The sequence below is a fragment of the Rattus norvegicus genome, chromosome 1, assembly GCF_036323735.1.
Source record: "Rattus norvegicus strain BN/NHsdMcwi chromosome 1, GRCr8, whole genome shotgun sequence".
NCBI lineage: Eukaryota > Metazoa > Chordata > Mammalia > Rodentia > Muridae > Rattus > Rattus norvegicus.
In genome coordinates, this window is record NC_086019.1 from 78,105,012 (window position 1) to 78,122,747 (window position 17,736).

Consider the following 17,736-nt stretch of genomic DNA (forward strand, 5'->3'; position numbering starts at 1 on the left):
TGGGCCATACTGAGCCTAGTTTTTGTTGGTTTGTTTTATTTTTATCTTAAGTTGTCCCAGATTCAGAAAAAGTTGCCCTGTTTTACAAAAGAGAGGGAAACTGAGGCTCGAGGGGAGGAATTGCTTTCTTTAGGGTATTTTTATTGTTTTGGAGTGTTACTATGTAGCTCTGTCTGGACTGGACTTCTGCCTGCCTCTGCCTCCTGAGTGCTAGAATTAAACGTGTGTTCCTCCACTGCCGAGCTTTATGGCTATGCTGGTCATAGAGGTTGTTGGCCTTATATCATGGTACTAAATTGAACCCAGGACCTTGTGCCTGCCAGGCAAGCACTTCAGCACTCAACCACATCTCCAAGCCCTTTGCTTTATTCTTTTTATTTATTTATTATTTCAAGACAGGACATTGTTTCATAGCCTTAGCTGGTTCAAACAAGATTTTCCAGCCTCTTATCCCTAGTGCTGGAATAGTGCTGGACAAGTGATTGCCACGCCAGCTATGGTGGCCCTTTCTTTACAGTTCAGTGTTCAGTTGACGTGAGGGTTGTGCGCGCGCGCGCGCGCGCACACACACACACACACACACACACACACACACACACACACACACACACACACACACACAAGAGCTGTTGGGAAATGGAGACTCAGCATGGGGTTGGGTCTTCCTGAGAGTAAGGAGGAGAGTCGCTGGCAGAGCTAGGTCAGTGATTCAAGTCTTTGGGTTAATGATCCCTATAGAGGTTCGAATACAGATCCTTGGGGTCGTGGTGGCGTCTGTGTCCTCACAATTTTGTGTCCAGGAAATGGGGATGTTCCGAGTCACCTATCAAAGCCTTCAAAGGACTCCACACCATATTCTGAAAGGATGAGGCCCCTAGGCAGTTCCCAGGAAGCAGCCCTTTAGTGTCCAGTGAGGTCACAAAGCCCCTCTCAAAGCTTCCACCCACGGCCTAGTGCTGACTACCTCTCTGCAGGACCATGGCCATACCAGAGTCTCTCAGCCCTGGAGACACTCCACTTTCTGTCACTGCTGAGCTCCTGACATCCTTGAAGCCCAAGGGTCCAAAGCTGGTGGGCTGGGGTGGTGGTCAGGGCTCCACTTGTGGCCAGGATCCTTGAATCTATACGACCCCACCCACAGTTCTGGCAGCCATGTTGAGACGGCTGTGGAACTTTATTTTTCCTCCGCCTCCGGAGCCTCCGAAGTGGGTCCCCATTCTTGGAGAGATGCAGAAGACCCTCGAGATGGCCGAGTACCTGCCCCTCCGCCCGCTGCCCATGTTCGAGAGTAACTTTACCCAGGTCCCCAGCTCCCTGTGCCCCGGAAATGGGGGAGGAGGGCTGAGACACAGGAAGAGAGAGGGAACCTCCTGGGCAGAGTGGATTGAACAGGGATTTGGAATTTGAATTCCTGTAGGTAGAAGGTGGGTTTGGAAAGAAAGGAGGCTCTCAGGTGAAGGATTCTGGAGGCATGTTGGAGAAAGATCTGGTCCCAGCCCTGTTCCCTGGCTGCCCCAGGTGAACAACAATGGGACTCCTGCGTTATTGCACAACAAACCCAACAAGCTGACTATGGGTGTCGCAGCATCCTTGCCTGGCCTAGTGCTGCCTGACATTCTGTTGATTGCTCGGCCCCCGGATGGCCAGGAGTGCTCCAGTCTCATCCTAACCAGGTATGTTCCTCAAGCACTATCCTAGCTCACTCCACTCCATCCTGTATTGCACTAGCTGCCCTGTCTTCCCACCTCCCGCAGGATGATCCCATTAGACCTTGCCCGTCTCTATGTCCATGATCTGACCACCTGGCGTCTGAAGCTGCGTCTGAGATCCGGCCGCCACTATTTCCTGGCACTGGATGCCCCTGAACATGAGCTGGCCTTTCTGTTTGACCGCTGGATTCGTCTCATCAACATGCTGCGTGAGCCTAAATTATCCCGGGGACCAAAGAGCGTGGCGGTGGACCCTTCCCACCGAGAAACAGCCCCAGAAGGAACTCCTGCCTCCACATGGCACTTCCAGGTGAGGAGTCGATGAGCTAGGCCTGGAAAACACCATACAAATTCTACAGAGAACAGGAAACCCACAGCCCACTGCCTAGCCACCCCCAACCACTTGGAAAGGAACTGGGACCTAGAAGGCTGGGTTTAAAGGGAGAGTCTGAACTCATGGGACCATGGAAGAAAAGCTGGGGAGAAAGGTGCAGGCTGGGTAGGTGAGACAAAAATCACGAGGTGGAGAAAACAGTTCAGTCGGTAAAGAGATTATTGCCTAGGAACTATGTGAACCTCTATTCAATCCCTCAGAACCCACATAAAAATGCTGAGTGTTGCAGGCAGTGGTGGCACACGCCTTTAATCCCAGCACTTGGGAGGCAGAGGCAGGTAGCTCTCTGAGTTCCAGGCCAGCCTGGTTTTAACCGGGAGTTCAAGGACAGTCAAGGCTACACAGAGAAACCTTGTCTCGAAAAACAAAAACAAAAATCCCCAAACCGAACCGAACAGTTGAGTATACTGGCACATGCTTGTAATCCCAGCACTGGGGAGGAAGAGACAGGTAGATTCTTGGCCTTGCCGAATCTACTTGGTAGATTCCAGCCCAGTGAGGAAACCCTGTCTCAGAAGGGAACAAAAACAAACAAAAAGGCAGACAATTTCTGAGAAATGACACCTGAGGTTGTCCTCTGGTCTCCACATACACAGACTTGCATACACACACAGTCACACATGTGCCAGAAAAAGTTGCCAGGAACCGAGGCACATGGTACAACACCTGGGAAATAAAGACAGGATTCTACTGCCCCAACCTTTGGGATGAACGAGTGAGGTGGGACACAGAGTGTCCTCCAGACAAAGGCCAAAGACTGACCATTCCTGGCCTTGTAACTCTCTCTTACTATTTTGTGCTAATAAGCATTGGTTTCTTACCATTCTATGGCTGAATGCCTCTGGTTTCTGGTAATAAACTCCTGCTGGCAGCAGAAGGGGATTAAGAAGAAAAAAGGGCTCTTTTCTCTCTGGTTCAAGGACCTCTCTATGAAGCTTGGAACTCATAACTCTTCATGAAGCAGCGAGAAAAGAAAGGAAAAGAAAGAAAACCATTTTCACAAACAACACGCACAAGCAAACACACATTCATTCATACATACACCCACACCCTGGTCGGGCCTGACCACCTGGCTCACCAACTCCATGAGTGTTCATGCATACTTACATACATACACATATAACTACACATGTATGTCTGTATGTATATGTGTATAAACAAACAGACATTTACATATATACATTTGGTGGATGTGGCTGAGCCCCAAATGTCACACTTTATTCCTTCTCTCTGGCCTTCTTATACCTTCTTAGATAAAAGTTCTTTGAGAAATTACCTCATAGATAAAATGATACACAAAAGGGAGGATGTCAATAGTAAGTTCAAAGCAGTGTTTCATTCTGTAAGCTCATTATAATTTCAAAGCAACAGTTTCACGTGTCCTTGCTTTATCATAGTGCACACTTGTGGCTTCATCCTTGGACCTGGCCTAGAATGAATGTTTTCCCTTGATCATAAATTGATCGCAAGTCTATTTCTTCTTTTTGTGTAATTGTGAAAGCTGATTGTGTTCCTTATTGTGCAGCCTTTACTTGCTATTCTTTGAGGAGTTCTAGTCTCAATTCTAATCTTATTACGTCTTTCTGGCAAAGCAACTAAAACTATCTCCTAAAGCTCCCTTCTTAAAATTATTGGAACCAGGGGTTGGGGATTTAGCTCAGCGGTGGAGCGCTTGCCTAGCGAGCGCAAGGCCCTGGGTTTGGTCCCCAGCTCCGAAAAAAAGAAAAGAAAAAAAAAAATATTGGAACCAAATCAGGAATTCTATAAAGTCATTAATTCATCTAAACAGCATTAATTCTTGAAAGTTCATCTTTATGTTGATCTGTAGGAAATCTGCCCAATAGTGTGGGCTGATGCCCAGGAATCATTAGGCTATGTAATAGTGGCTGGAAAGGCAGATCAGCAGTGAGAAGCAATCCTGGGATGAAGTCTCTGAGGACCGGCATCTCAGAGCTCACCCATCACAGGCCATGTAAAATGGTGGGCCATCTCCAGAAAATTACTTGTGTGCCTTAGTCTTTCTTTTTTTTTTTTTTCTTAATTAACTTGAGTATTTCTTATTTACATTTCGATTGTTATTCCCTTTCCCGGTTTCCAGGTCAACATCCCCCTAACCCCTCGCCCTCCCCTTCTATATGGTGTTCCCCTCCCCATCCTACCCCCATTACCTCCCTCCCCCCAACAATCACCTTCACTGGGGGTTCAGTCTTGGCAGGACCAAGGGCTTCCCCTTCCACTGGTGCTCTTACTAGGATATTCATTGCTACCTATGAGGTTGGAGCCAAGGGTCATTCCATGTATAGTCTTTGGGTAGTGGCTTAGTCCCTGGAAGCTCTGGTTGGTTGGCATTGTTGTTCATATGGGGTTTCAAGACCTTCCAGACCTTTCTCTGATTCCTTCAACAAGGGTCTCGTTCTCCGTTCAGTGGATTGCTGCTGGCATTTGCCTATGTATTTTCTGTATTCTGGCTGTGTTTCTCAGGAGAGATCTATATCCGGTTCCTGTCGGCCTGCACTTCTTTGCTTCATCCATCTTTATCAGCTGTGAATTCTTTGTTTTGCTCTGAACCCCATTTTTTAAATAGGGTTATTTGTCTCCCTGTGGTCTAACTTCTTGAGTTCTTTGTATATTTTAGATATAAGCCCTCTATCTGTTGTAGGATTGGTAAAGATCTTTTCCCAATCTGTTGGTTGTCGTTTTGTCCTAACCACAGTGTCCTTTGCCTTACAGAAGCTTTGCAGTTTTATGAGATCCCATTTGTCGATTCTTGATCTTAGAGCATAAGCCATTGGTGTTTTGTTCAGGAAATTTTCTCCAGTGCCCATGTGTTCAAGATGCTTCCCCACTTTTCTTCTATTAGTTTGAGTGTATCTGGTTTGATGTGGAGATCCTTGATCCACTTGGACTTAAGCTTTGTACAGGGTGATAAGCATGGATCGATCTGCATTCTTCTACATGTTGACCTCCAGTTGAACCAGCACCATTTGCTGAAAATGCTATCTTTTTTTTGTTCTTTTTTCTTTTTTTCGGAGCTGGGGACCGAACCCAGGGCCTTGTGCTTGCTAGGCAAGCGCTCTACCACTGAGCTAAATCCCCAACGATATCTTTTTTCCATTGGATGGTTTTGGCTCCTTTGTCAAATATCAAGTGACCATAGGTGTGTGGGTTCATTTCTGGGTCTTCAATTCTATGCCACTGGTCTATCTGTCTGTCTCTGTATAAATACCAGGCAGTTTTTATCACTATTGCTCTGTAATACTGCTTGAGCTCAGGGATAGTGATTCCCCCAGAAGTCCTTTTATTGTTGAGGATAGTTTTAGCTATCCTGGGTTTTTTGTTATTTCAGATGAACTTGCAAATTGTTCTGTCTAACTCTTTGAAGAATTGGATTGGTATTTTGATGGGGATTGCATTGTATCTGTAGATCGCTTTTGGTAAAATGGCCATTTTTACTATATTAATCCTGACAATCCATGAGCATGGGAGATCTTTCCATCATCTGAGATCTTCAATTTCTTTCTTCAGAGGCTTGAAGTTCTTTTTTTTTTTTTTTTCCGGAGCTGGGGACTGAACCCAGGGCCTTGCGCTTCCTAGGCAAGCGCTCTACCACTGAGCTAAATCCCCAACCCTGAAGTTCTTATTGTACAGATCTTTTACTTGCTTGGTTAAAGTCACACCGAGGTATTTTATATTATTTGGGACTATTATGAAGGGTGTCGTTTCCCTAATTTCTTTCTCGGCTTGTTTCTCTTTTGTGTAGAGGAAGTCAACTGATTTATTTGAGTTAATTTTATACCCAGCCACTTTGCTGAAGTTGTTTATCAGGTTTAGTAGTTCTCTGGTGAAACTTTTGGGATCATTCAAATATACAATCATATCATCTGCAAATAGTGATATGTTGACTTCTTCTTTTCCAATCTGTATCCCCTTGATCTCCTTTTGTTGTCTGATTGCTCTGGCTAGAACTTCAAGAACTATATTGAAGATGCAGAGAGAGAGAGGGCAGCCTTGTCTAGTCCCTGATTTTAGTGGGATTGCTACAAGTTTCTCTACATTTAGTTTAATATTAGCTACTGGTTTGCTGTATATGGCTTTTACTATGTTTAGGTATGGGCCTTGAATTTCTGTTCTTTCCAGGACTTTTATCATGAAGGGGTGTTGAATTTGGTCAAATGCTTTCTCAGCATCTAATGAAATGATCATGTGGTTTTTACCTTTCAGTTTGTTTATATAGTGGATTACGTTGATGGTTTTCCGTATATTAAACCATCCCTGCATCCCTGGGATGAAGCGTACTTGATCATGGTGGATGATTGTTTTGATGTGATCTTGGATTCAGTTTGCAAGAATTTAATGAGCGTAGATATTCATAAGGGAAATTGTTCTGAAGTTCTCTTTCTTTGTTGGGTCTTTGTGTGGTTTAGGTATAAGAGTAATTCTGGCTTCATAGAAGGAATTCGGTAATGCTCCATCTGTTTCAATTTTGTGGAATAGTTTGGATAGTATTGGTATGAGGTCTTCTATGAAGGTCTGATAGAATTCTGCACTAAACCCGTCTGGACCTGGGCTCTTTTTGGTTGGGAGACCTTTAATGACTGCTTCTATTTCCTTAGGAGTTATGGGGTTGTTTAACTGGTTTATCTGTTCCTGATTTAACTTTGGTACCTGGTATCTGTCTAGGAAATTGTCCATTTCCTGCAGATTTTCAAGTTTTGTTGAATATAGGCTTTTGTAGTAGGATCTGATGATTTTTTGAATTTCCTCTGATTCTGTAGTTATGTCTCCCTTTTCATTTCTGATTTTGTTAATTTGTACACACTCTCTGTGTCCTCTCGTTAGTCTGGCTAAGGGTTTATCTATCTTGTTGATTTTCTCAAAGAACCAATTTTTGTATCTGTTGATTCTTTCTATGGTCCTTCTTGTTTCTACTTGGTTGATTTCAGCTCTGAGTTTGATTATTTCCTGCCTTCTACTCCTCCTGGGTGTATTTGCTTCTTTTTGTTCTAGAGCTTTTAGGTGTGCTGTCAAGCTGCTGATATATGCTCTCTCCTGTTTCTTTCTGCAGGCACTCAGAGCTATGACTTTTCCTCTTAGCACAGCTTTCATTGTGTCCCATAAGTTTGGCTATGTTGTACCTTCATTTTCATTAAATTCTAAGAAGTCTTTAATTTCTTTATTTCTTCCTTTACCAGGTTATCATTGAGTAGAGCATTGTTCAACTTCCAGGTATATGTGGGCGTTCTTCCCTTATTGTTATTGAAGACCAGGTTTAGCCCGTGGTGGTCTGATAGGACGCATGGGATTATTTCTATCTTTCTGTATCTGTTGAGGCCTGTTTTATGACCAATTATATGGTCACTTTTGGAGAAAGTACCATGAGGTGCTGAGAAGAATGTATATCCTTTTGCTTCAGGATAGAATGTTCTATAAATATCTGTTAAGTCCATTTGGTTTATGACTTCTCTTAGTCTGTCTTTGTCTCTGTTTAATTTCTGTTTCAATGACCTGTCCATTGATGAGAGTGGGTTGTTGAAATCTCCTATTATTATTGTGTGAGGTGCAATGTGTGTTTTGAGCTTTAGTAAGGTTTCTTTTACGTATGTAGGTGCCCTTGTATTTGGGGCATAGATATTTAGGATTGAGAGTTCATCTTGGTGGATTTTTCCTTTGATGAATATGAAGTGTCCTTCCTTATCTTTTTTGATGACTTTTAGTTGAAAATTGATTTTATTTGATATTAGAATGGCTACTCCAGCTTGCTTCTTCAGACCATTTGCTTGGAAAGTTGTTTTCCAGCCTTTCACTCTGAGGTAGTGTCTGTCTTTGTCTCTGAGGTGTGTTTCCTGTAGGCAGCAGAATGCAGGGTCCTCACTGCATATCCAGTTTGTTAATCTATGTCTTTTTATTGGGGAGTTGAGACCATTGATATTGAGGTATACTAAGGAATAGTGATTATTGCTTCCTGTTATATTCATATTTGGATGTGAGGTTATGTTTGTGTGCTTTTCTTCTCTTTGTTTTGTTGCCATGATGATTGATTAGTTTCTTGCTTTTTCTAGGGTGTAGCTTGCCTCCTTATGTTGGGCTTTACCATTTATTATCCTTTGTAGCGCTGGATTTGTAGAAAGATATTGTGTAAATTTGGTTTTTTCATGGAATATCTTGGTTTCTCCATCCATGTTAATTGAGAGTTTTGCAGGATACAGTAACCTGGGCTGGCATTTGTTCTCTTAGGGTCTGTATGACATCTGTCCAGGATCTTCTGGCTTTCATAGTCTCTGGCGAGAAGTCTGGTGTGATTCTGATAAGTCTGCCTTTATATGTTACTTGACCTTTTTCCCTTACTGCTTTTAATATTCTTTCTTTATTTTGTGCATTTGGTGTTTTGACTATTATGTGACGGGAGGAGTTTCTTTTCTGGTCCAATCTATTTGGAGTTCTGTAGGCTTCTTGTATGCTTATTGGTATCTCTTTCTTTAGGTTAGGGAAGTTTTCTTCTATGATTTTGTTGAAGATATTTACTGGTCCTTTGAGCTGGGAGTCTTCACTTCTTCTATTCCTATTATCCTTAGGTTTGATCTTCTCATTGAGTCCTGGATTTCCTGTATGTTTTGGACCAGTAGCTTTTTCCTCTTTACATTATCTTTGACAGTTGTGTCGATGATTTCTATGGAATCTTCTGCTCCTGAGATTCTCTCTTCTATCTCTTGTATTCTGTTGGTGATACTAGTATCTACGGCTCCTTGTCTCTTCCTTTGGTTTTCTATATCCAGAGTTGTTTCCCTGTGTTCTTTCTTCATTGCTTCTATTTCCATTTTTAATTCCTTCAACTGTTTGATTGTGTTTTCCTGGAATTCTTTCAGGGATTTTTGTGATTCCTCTCTATAGGCTTCTACTTGTTTATTTGTTTTCCTGCATTTCTCTAAGGGAGTTCTTCATGTCTTTCTTGAAGTCCTCCAGCATCATGATCAAATGTGATTTTAAATCTAGATCTTGCTTTTCTGGTGTGTTTGGATATTCAGTGTTTGCTTTGGTGGGAGAATTGTGCTCCAATGATGCCATGTAGTCTTGGTTTCTGTTGCTTGGGTTCCTGGGCTTGCCTCTGGCCATCAGATTATCTCTTGTGTTACTTTGTTCTGCTATTTCTGACAGTGGCTAGACTGTTCTATATGCCTGTGTGTCAGGAGTGCTGTTTACCTGTTTTCCTGTTTTCTTTCAGCCAGTTATGGGAACAGAGTGTTCTGCTTTCGGGTGTGTAGTTTTTCCTGTCTACTGGTCTTACTTTTCCTGTGGGCCTGTGTCCTGAGTTCACCAGGCAGGTTGCTTGGAGCAGAAAAGTTGGTCTTACATGTGGTCCCAACGCTCAAGTTTGCTTGTGGGGTGTTTCTTTTGAGCTCTCAGTGAGGGCAGCAACCAGGAGGGCCTGTGCCGCTCTTTTCGTGAGCCCCCGTGCACCAGGGTCCCAGATGGCGTTAGGTGTTTTCCTCTGGAGTCAGAAATGTGGGCAGAGTGTAGACTCTTCTGGCTTCCCAGGCGTGTCTGCCTCTCTGAAGGGTTAGCTCTCCCTCCCACCGTATTTGGGTGCAGAGAACTGTTGATCTGGTCCCTTCAGATCCCGGCAGTATCTGGAGCACAGGGGACCTGCAGCTCTAGTGCCTTAGTCTTTCTTAGATGGCTTCTGACAGGCTTGTTACAAATTTGAGGCTAGTCTAGTTTATACCCTTAGTTCACTAGCCTAGTTCCTTTCCTTTGTACATATGTGTCTGATTATGCATGCACACTTTGTACATATGTGTACATATGTGTCCGATTATGCATGCACACTTTGTACATATGTGTCTGATTATGCATGCACACTTGGGTATGGGTTCTCTCCTACCATGTGGATTCTGGGGGTCAAACTTAGGTCAGCGTGGGCCTTTGGGCCCACTTCCCATTCTTGGGATGATTTCTATTTTTTTTTTTTTTTTTTTGTCAGCTTGAGATAGGGCTTCTCTGTGTAGTCGTGGCTGTTCTGGAACTAGATCCATTGCTCCTTGACCAGGCTGCCCTTGAACTCAGAGATCTGCCTGCCTCTGCCTCACTAGTGCTGGGACTAAAGTCATATTTCACCATCACCTGGCAAGTTTCTAATTTTAATAAAGCATAATTTCTAATTCTTAAAAGAAAGAAAGAAAGAGAGAGAGAAAGAAAAGAAAGAAAGAAAAGGTTTGGTGGCTCATGCCTGTAATTCCCAAGACTTAGGAGGTTGAAGCAGGAGAGTTGCAATGAACGTGTAGCCAGCCTGGGCTATAGAGTGAGTTCCCGGCTATTATAGGCTAGAGAGTGAGAACCTGTTTCAAAATGAAAGCAAAAGGAGCTGGAGAGGTGGTTCACTCTGTAAGAGGCTTCCATTGCAAGTTCAAAAATCTGAACTTACACCCCACTCCAGAATTCATGCTGAAATGCTAGATGTGAGGCAGTGAGATGTCTCAGTGAGTGAAGATGCTTGCCTCCAGGCATGACGACCTCAGTTGAATCTCCTAGTTCCACGTGGTCAGAGTAGAGAGCCAGCTCCTAAAAGCTGTCCCCTGACTTCCGAGGATATGGCATGTGTACCTCCCACAAATAAAAAGCAAATGTAATAAAATGTTTGAGGTGCTGAAAAGGTGGTTCAGTGCGTAAGAGCACACACTGCTCTTGTAGAGGAATTATGGGTGCTGAAAACCTACACAGAGTGGCTCCCAACCACATGAACTCCAGCTCCAGGTGATATAATGGCTCTGCCCTCCATTGGCACCCACATTCAGAAACACACGCATACTTTTTAAAAACTTTATTAAGTGCCGGGTGTAGTAGCATACTCTTAATTCCAGGATTAGGGAGACAGAGACAGAAGGATCCATGGGGGCTCACTGGACAGCCAAGACTAGTCTAATTGGTGGGCTTTAGGTCAGTGAAAGATGGTCTCAAAGGAAGCAGACAGCCTTCCTTAGGACAGCATCCAAGGTGATTCTGTGACCACACATGCACACACATGCACCTGTATACACAGATGTATATATGTGCATGCATACAAGTGCACATGCACACAAACATGCATACACATGCATCTGTACACACATACAAACCACACATGTGCATCAGCATAGAAACACAAACATTTAAAAAGAAAGAGGGGTGTGTGAGGGTGGCACGTGCTTTAAATCCCAGCACTCAAGAGGCGGAGGAAAGATGGTCTTTGTGAGTTCAAGGACATCCTGGTTTACATAGCAAGCTCCAGAACATCCAGGACTATAGAGACACTGTCTCAAAAAACAAAAACAAAAAGAAACCAGAAGGTGCTAGAGAGATGGTTCAGTGGTTCAAGAGCATTTGCTGCTCTTGCAGAAGACCTGGATTTGACTCCCAGCACAAACATGGCAGCTTGCAAACATCTGTAACTCCAGTTCCAGAGTATCCAGTGTCCTGTTTGGTCTACACAATCACCAGGCATGGACATGGTATACATTCATGTAGGCACTCATACATGAGCATAAAATAAAAGTGAATAAACAAATCTTAAACCAAAATAGAATGAAAAATAGGAGAGACCTCTGCAAACTGTCCCTCTGTCCACAGACCCAGTCTCAAGGTGAACTTACAGGTGAGCCATCACTGTCGAAAGCTGGGCCATCTTCTTCCGCATGTCAGGTACCCTCCCTCAAAGCATGGGTGGGACTCACACACTTTGGCAGGCTCATCTGCCCTCCCTGGCCGAGCTCACCTTGTCCTCAGAGTCTGCCTGCATGTCAGCACCCCCTGAGGTCCTTGACCTTCCTCTCTTTGCCTCTCCTCCTAGTTGAAGTTGCAGCTCAACCTTTTCCTTGCAAAATATTCTCTTCTCAAAAACCAAAGAAGACCAAGGTGAAGCTGACTAAAGTGAAGCAGCCAGTATGTTTGTGCACGGGCATGTATGCGTGGAGGGGGGAAGAGTGTGTATGTGCAAGTGTGTGTGTGTGTGTGTGTGTGTGTGTGTGGTATGTGTGCACATGCACGTGTGTGTGTGTTCATGTGCATGTGGGTGTGTGTGGGTATGTGGTGTGTGTGTGCACATATGTATGTGTGCGGATGTGGGTGTGTGGTGTGCATGTGTGTGGGTGTGAGGAGGTGGAAGGTTGGAGTGTGTGAAAGTATGTGTGTTCATGTATGTGCATGTGTGAGTGCACGTGTGTCTCTTTGTGTATGTTCCAGGGGCTGCCCAGAGAGTCTGACTGACTATTTTTTCTCTGCCCAGGGACAGCCAGTCAAGCACACATTCAGGTCTCAGGCTGTGGGTGACTCTGTGCCTCTCATCTGGTCACAACTGCAATCTTCTGAGGATCAGATGGAAGTCACAAGGAACAAGTAGGCAACGGGCTCTTTGGCTGGTTGTGTTTAGGACCCTGGATCAGATATCACTAATGTCCCACTGCATTACTTCTGTAGGTCCGATCTAGATGCCTGCTCTGAGAGACCTGAACCTCTAATTGATGTTTCTGGTATGAGCAATACCCACCCTCTGCCACCTATATGAATCTGCTTTTGATTTTGATCCCTTTCCCAGAGAACTCAGACTTCTTTCTGTCCTACAGACAAGACCAGCGTCACCATCCGGACCATCTTCAGCATCGTCTCTAAGACGACAAACCAGGTCCACTCTAGTTCAATAGCTATTCACTAGTGGGCTGGGGTCTAGACTCTAGGGCTCAAGGGAGGAGGGCTGGGGCCTTGAGTCAAGTCCAGTTGAGAGGACTGGGATGTAGACTCCAGGGTTTGAGGGAGGAAGGTTGGGATATGGGCTCCTGGGTCAGAAGAAGAAAGGCTGAAAGACAAGATTCCCAAGTCTTGTGTCTCCCCTGTCCCTGAGCACATCCACCTCACCCATGTACAGGCCCACAAATCTGATTCTGAGGAGGACACAGGCCGGGATCCACGAATGGAGACTCCTACCAAGTGTATCTCTCAGAACAACAGTTGTTTACCTGTCGTGGACTCTGATCACCTGGACACCCTCCTGTGGCCACCAAACATTGACCATCTCATGGGTATTCCATCCAACACAGTGACTTCCTTGAACTCATCTTTCCCTGCTGCCTTCTACATCTTTCCCCCCAGTCCCTCCTTTCTAAAGTCCAAAGACAAGGCCAGGTCCACAATCTCAAAGAAACATGCAAGGCCACTGTCCTCCCACAAAGCTGCATCTGTCCCCATCGAATCAGGGAAAATGCCGTTCATTTTGGACCAGTCTAATAAGGTGCCAGCTAAGCCTGCTCCTGCTCAGATGGCCTCAGCCCTTCCCATTCCATCACCAAAGATCCCAACTTCACAGTGGTCAAGACAGAAGTCTTCAGCCACACCTAGTTGTTTCTATAAGTCTCAGCCTTCTGTTTCTCAGAAGACCCCAACTATCCCTGGACATCCCCAGAAGCCCCAAGTTGTAACTGCCCCAACCCAGAAAACTTTAACACTGAATCAGAAGTTTCTACAAGCACTTGCACATCCCCAGAAAGCCATGCACCTCAAAAAGGACCATCTACTCATAAATACCCGGTCTCAGAAAGATCCAACTGCCCAGTACCAGAAAGCTCTCGACTCACGGGCTAAAGACCTTGTGAATCCTAGCACATTACAGGGAGGAGACATGCTTGAGAGAAAGACTGAAGGGAAACAGGAACCTGTGTTGTTGGTCGGAGAGCAGAACAAAAAGGTGGTAGACATGAGGGCCCAGACCATGTCCGTGAATCTGCCTTTTGCCACTACCAAGAAGCAGTCCAAGGAGATCTTGATTAGCAAAACCCAAGAGGTCACACTGGAGGCCTTGAAGGGCAGGGAGAAGTTAGAGGACAGGGTCCACAAGATGGAGGAGGAGACAACTGTGAACTTGCCTGGTCTAAAGTCCAAGGAGACAGAGATGCAGAAGAAGTGGGTCTTGAACAAGGAGGTAGCTTTTGAGGGCCCCTACACAGAGGACAATAGGCCCTTCTCTGTGGAGGGGCTCGCCCTGGCCAAGATGATGATTATGGCCAACTCCAAACACCAGCACCTGAAGCCAGCTACCATCTCTCTGCCCTCCTCATTCCCTATGACTAACAAGGTGTCTTCCATGTCTGTGTTGGCCAATTTGCCCTATAACACCAGACAGATGACCTTTCCAGAGAGGACACAAGTAGTGATCGTGGAAAAATCAGGGTCCCATACTAAAGTGAACAAGGAGAAAACACAGCACCAGAAGGAAAGGAAGCTACCTGAGGACTTGTTGAGTACTGCCCAGAAACCCATAAGTGAGTTGCCAAAGACTTCCATGTCTGTTTGGTTTTTTTTTTTTTTAGATTTATTCATTTATTATATGTAAGTACACTGTAGCTGTCCTCAGACACACCAGAAGAGGGCATCAGATCCCATTACAGATGGTCGTGAGCCACCATGTGGTTGCTGGGAATTGAACTCAGGACCTCTGGAAGAGCAGTCAGTGCTCTTAACACATTAAGTTATCTCTGCAGCCCTCCATGTCTGTTTTTGATGGCTTAAAGATACCACCATGCTTATCTTAGGTTTGGATGACAAGTCAGAGCCTTTGACATCCTTCACCTCCTCAATATCCCCCACCTCTGAGACAAAGACCTCAGTCAAGGTGCCCCAAAAGCCTGTAGTAAAACACCAAGGACTCAAGGCACAGTCACAGCATCATCCTTCACTGGTGACAAGGTCAACCTCAGAAATTCTCCTTCCTGTGAACTTGCGAACGGAGAATAAGGGGAAAACGGCCACAAAAGCTGAAATGCCAGTGAAAGAATCTGGTGCCCGTCATACTCAGGTATTTGGGAATAGTGGTTGGCATATACTCTAAGGAGGTGGGGGCTGGGGAGTGGGAGCAGTTTCTCAGGATTGCACTTGAGGCATTTTGTACAGACCTTAACACTGAGCCAACCCATGAGACTAGACATGGACTAGATATGAAGTGTTGGCTGTGCGGCACATATTGCCCTAAGCAGTGGGGGTATGACACCCCACAATAAGGCTGGCAGAGCAAGAGTTGCTGCTTGGCCTCAAGTGGCTAGGGATAAGGCATGTTGCTAACCATTTACCATGCAGAGGGTAGACCCCATTACAGCACAGTGGCCTAAGGTGGCCTCAGCCTCAGAGTTGGGGGTCACTTGTATAAAGACATGAAAGAGGGGGCTCAGATGGCCGGGCACTTACCTAGCATGTACAAAGTCCTGGGTTTGAATCATACAAAACTTAAATAACTAGTAGCCACTGGATGTGTATGGTGGGGGCGTGCAGCACAGTCACGCAGAAAACTGCAGACAAGTTTAAGGACTTTGGCTCTGAGCAAGCTGAAGGGTTAGGGCCGTAAGAATAGTTGGAACTGCTTTATGTGGAAAGGGCTCTCTTTGCTGGCGTCCAGAATGTAGGGGGTGGAGGATGATGGCAGAGTATAAGAGTGCCACCCAGGAGATGTTTTGGAGGCCACCCAGGAGACAGTGGTAGCCTGGACAAGAGAGTGTTGAGAAGCTTTGAATTCCTCTGACACTTTGAAGGGCAACAGGATGCCTCATTGATCATGCATGTGATGATTAAAGACTCACCCATTCTCCACACTGTGACAAAGTCCGGGACAGAAAGAGGAAAGGGTTCATTCTGGTGCTCAGTTAGAGGAGACAACCCTTCACGATGGGGGAAACTCCCTGCACTCATTTCTCTGTGTGTCAGGGGTGATGGTATGAGTGTGCGCTGGCCTGTGCATGCACATGTGGAAGACAGAAGTCAATTCCAGGTGTCTTCCTCTGTGACATTCCCCTTTATTCTTTAAAACAGTCTCTCTCTGAATTTAGAGCTTGCTGTTTGGGGCTGGAATGACTGGCCAGTGAGCCCCGGGACATCCACCTGTTTCCAGCCCACTTGTCCTGGGCTTACAGGACTGGGCCAGCATCTAGCTTTTACATGGGTTCTAGGGTCCAAAGTCTCTTCCTGTTTTCATTACAGTCAGTTCACCCACTCAGTCGTCTCCTCAGTCCTGGTTTCTCATTTTCCTCAATCTGGCACCAAGACTGCAGAATAGTGTCCTCCGCATTGAGAGTGGGCCTTCCCACCTCAATTAACACCAGAAGTTTGTCTCCTAGCTGGGATGTTTCCTGGTTCAAAGACCCTCAGAATGCAGAGACCACAGGCAGCAGTGGGGCAAGATAGAGAAAGAAGGGCTTGGGGGGGGTTCTGAGATGACTAGGGAGGGTGTGTGAGCCCACAATTCAGGGGAAGTGATTTGGGGACAGTTACCAGACTATGAAAACTGTGAGACCCGAGGAGGTTTTCAGCAAGAAAAGAAGAGACAAAGGGATTGGGGATATAGCTCACTTGATAAGAGTGCTTGCTTGCTTGCCTAGCAGGATTTGATCCCAGCACCAAATAGAACTGGGTATGGCAGTTCACACCTCTCTGGTCCTAGCACTTGAGAGATCAAGGCGTGAGGATCAGGAGTTCACAGTCACCTTTGGCTATGTATCAATATCGAGGCCAGCCTGGACTATAAAGTGACCCTATCTCAAACTATTAAGAGCCCTTGAGATGGCTCAGTGGATAAAAATGCTTGTCCCCAAGAGTGACAGCCTGAATTTCATCCTTGGGAAAAGAGTGAGCAAGCGGTCACAATTGTCCTCTGATCTCCGCAAGCACCTATGGCATGCTGCCCCTCTCCCCTCTAAAGCTAGCACTTGGGAAGCAGAAACAGGTGGATCTCGAAGTCTGAGACTATTCTGCTCTACAGAACCAGTTCCAAGCCAGCCAATTGCCAGGCCATTGTGAGACCTTGCCTCAAGGGGGAACAAAGTAAAAATAAAGACACTGTCATATACCAAGTGAAAGGAACAGACGCCCCACCCCCACCAAAGCCAGCCAAATAAGATGTGTCTAAGAAAGGTCCATATATCCACGGACACAGATAGTAGATGGGTTTAAAGGAGCCTGGAGATGGAGGAATGGGAAATCACTACTAGTGTGTTGGGGGTGGGGTGAGATCAAAACGTCTTGGAACTAGTAAGGTATGATAAAATACTGGCTGCTTTTTAAGGCCTAAATAAACAGCTGTAGACTATATGTAGTTCTACACTCTTGGGTACCTTTCTCTCTGCCAGTCCCCTAAAACATTCTCTGCCTTTCTCTCCCTGCAGTAAGCAGCGACCCAAGGATTTAAGATAACATAATGCAGGAGACTCGATCTGCCAGCAAATTGTCCAGAAGCCCAATGAGGCTAGGTAACCCCCGAGATCCAGAAGACCTGGACATAGAGGAGTGGGTTTTAGGGGCCAGGAATCATAACCCCTTTTCTCCTTCCCTCACAGGCTAGCAGGGTGCTGCGTACCCCGACTGTAAGGCGCAGAGTGCTGAGAACACCGAGTGTGGTCGCGGAGGGGGAGGGAGATGGGATCCTCCTCCTCCCATAGAGACCAGAGCTAGATATAAATTTATCTTACTGGGGAGGATGGGGCGGGGCTGATGGTCAAGGAGAAGCTCAATTTTGTAGGGATTAAAAGTCCTAGTCCGAGACTCAAAGCCCTGTTTCTGTGCTGGTAAGTGTAAGCGTTCTTGTGCGCGGGTCCCCCCAGGGGACTGCCTACAAGAACTAGGGGGAGGGCC

General features: G+C 45.6%; 1 protein-coding gene across 2 annotated transcripts; it reads left to right on the top strand.

Moving 5' to 3' along the window:
- The first annotated feature begins 30 nt into the window (after positions 1–30).
- On the top strand, positions 31–17,652 carry Garin5b (golgi associated RAB2 interactor family member 5B). Of its 2 annotated transcripts, NM_001145401.1 has the most exons (12): positions 982–1,302; positions 1,519–1,673; positions 1,755–2,019; positions 11,704–11,728; positions 11,924–12,015; positions 12,359–12,468; positions 12,550–12,602; positions 12,696–12,754; positions 12,995–14,384; positions 14,655–14,917; positions 17,275–17,354; positions 17,442–17,652. In NM_001145401.1, the coding sequence occupies exons 1-11, from the start codon at positions 1,153–1,155 to the stop codon at positions 17,296–17,298; spliced, it is 2,586 nt and encodes an 861-aa protein (NP_001138873.1). In that variant the 5' UTR covers positions 982–1,152; the 3' UTR covers positions 17,299–17,354; positions 17,442–17,652. The 2 variants fall into 2 exon arrangements, with proteins under 2 accessions (XP_038967001.1, NP_001138873.1); XM_039111073.2 differs by lacking the exons at positions 14,655–14,917; positions 17,275–17,354; positions 17,442–17,652 and having other exon boundaries at positions 31–1,302; positions 12,995–13,148; positions 14,242–14,383.
- Positions 17,653–17,736: the final 84 nt, after the last annotated feature.

What these genes read in the sequence shown, in the direction of transcription:
- Garin5b (NM_001145401.1), top strand. Translation starts at nt 1,153, where the DNA reads ATGTTGAGACGGCTGTGGAACTTTATTTTTCCTCCGCCTCCGGAGCCT. An exon ending in CCTCCACATGGCACTTCCAG is followed by an intron (nt 2,020 to 11,703) that starts GTGAGGAGTCGA and finishes CTCTGTCCACAG; the next exon opens with ACCCAGTCTCAAGGTGAACT. An exon ending in GTCTCAAGGTGAACTTACAG is followed by an intron (nt 11,729 to 11,923) that starts GTGAGCCATCAC and finishes CTCTCCTCCTAG; the next exon opens with TTGAAGTTGCAGCTCAACCT.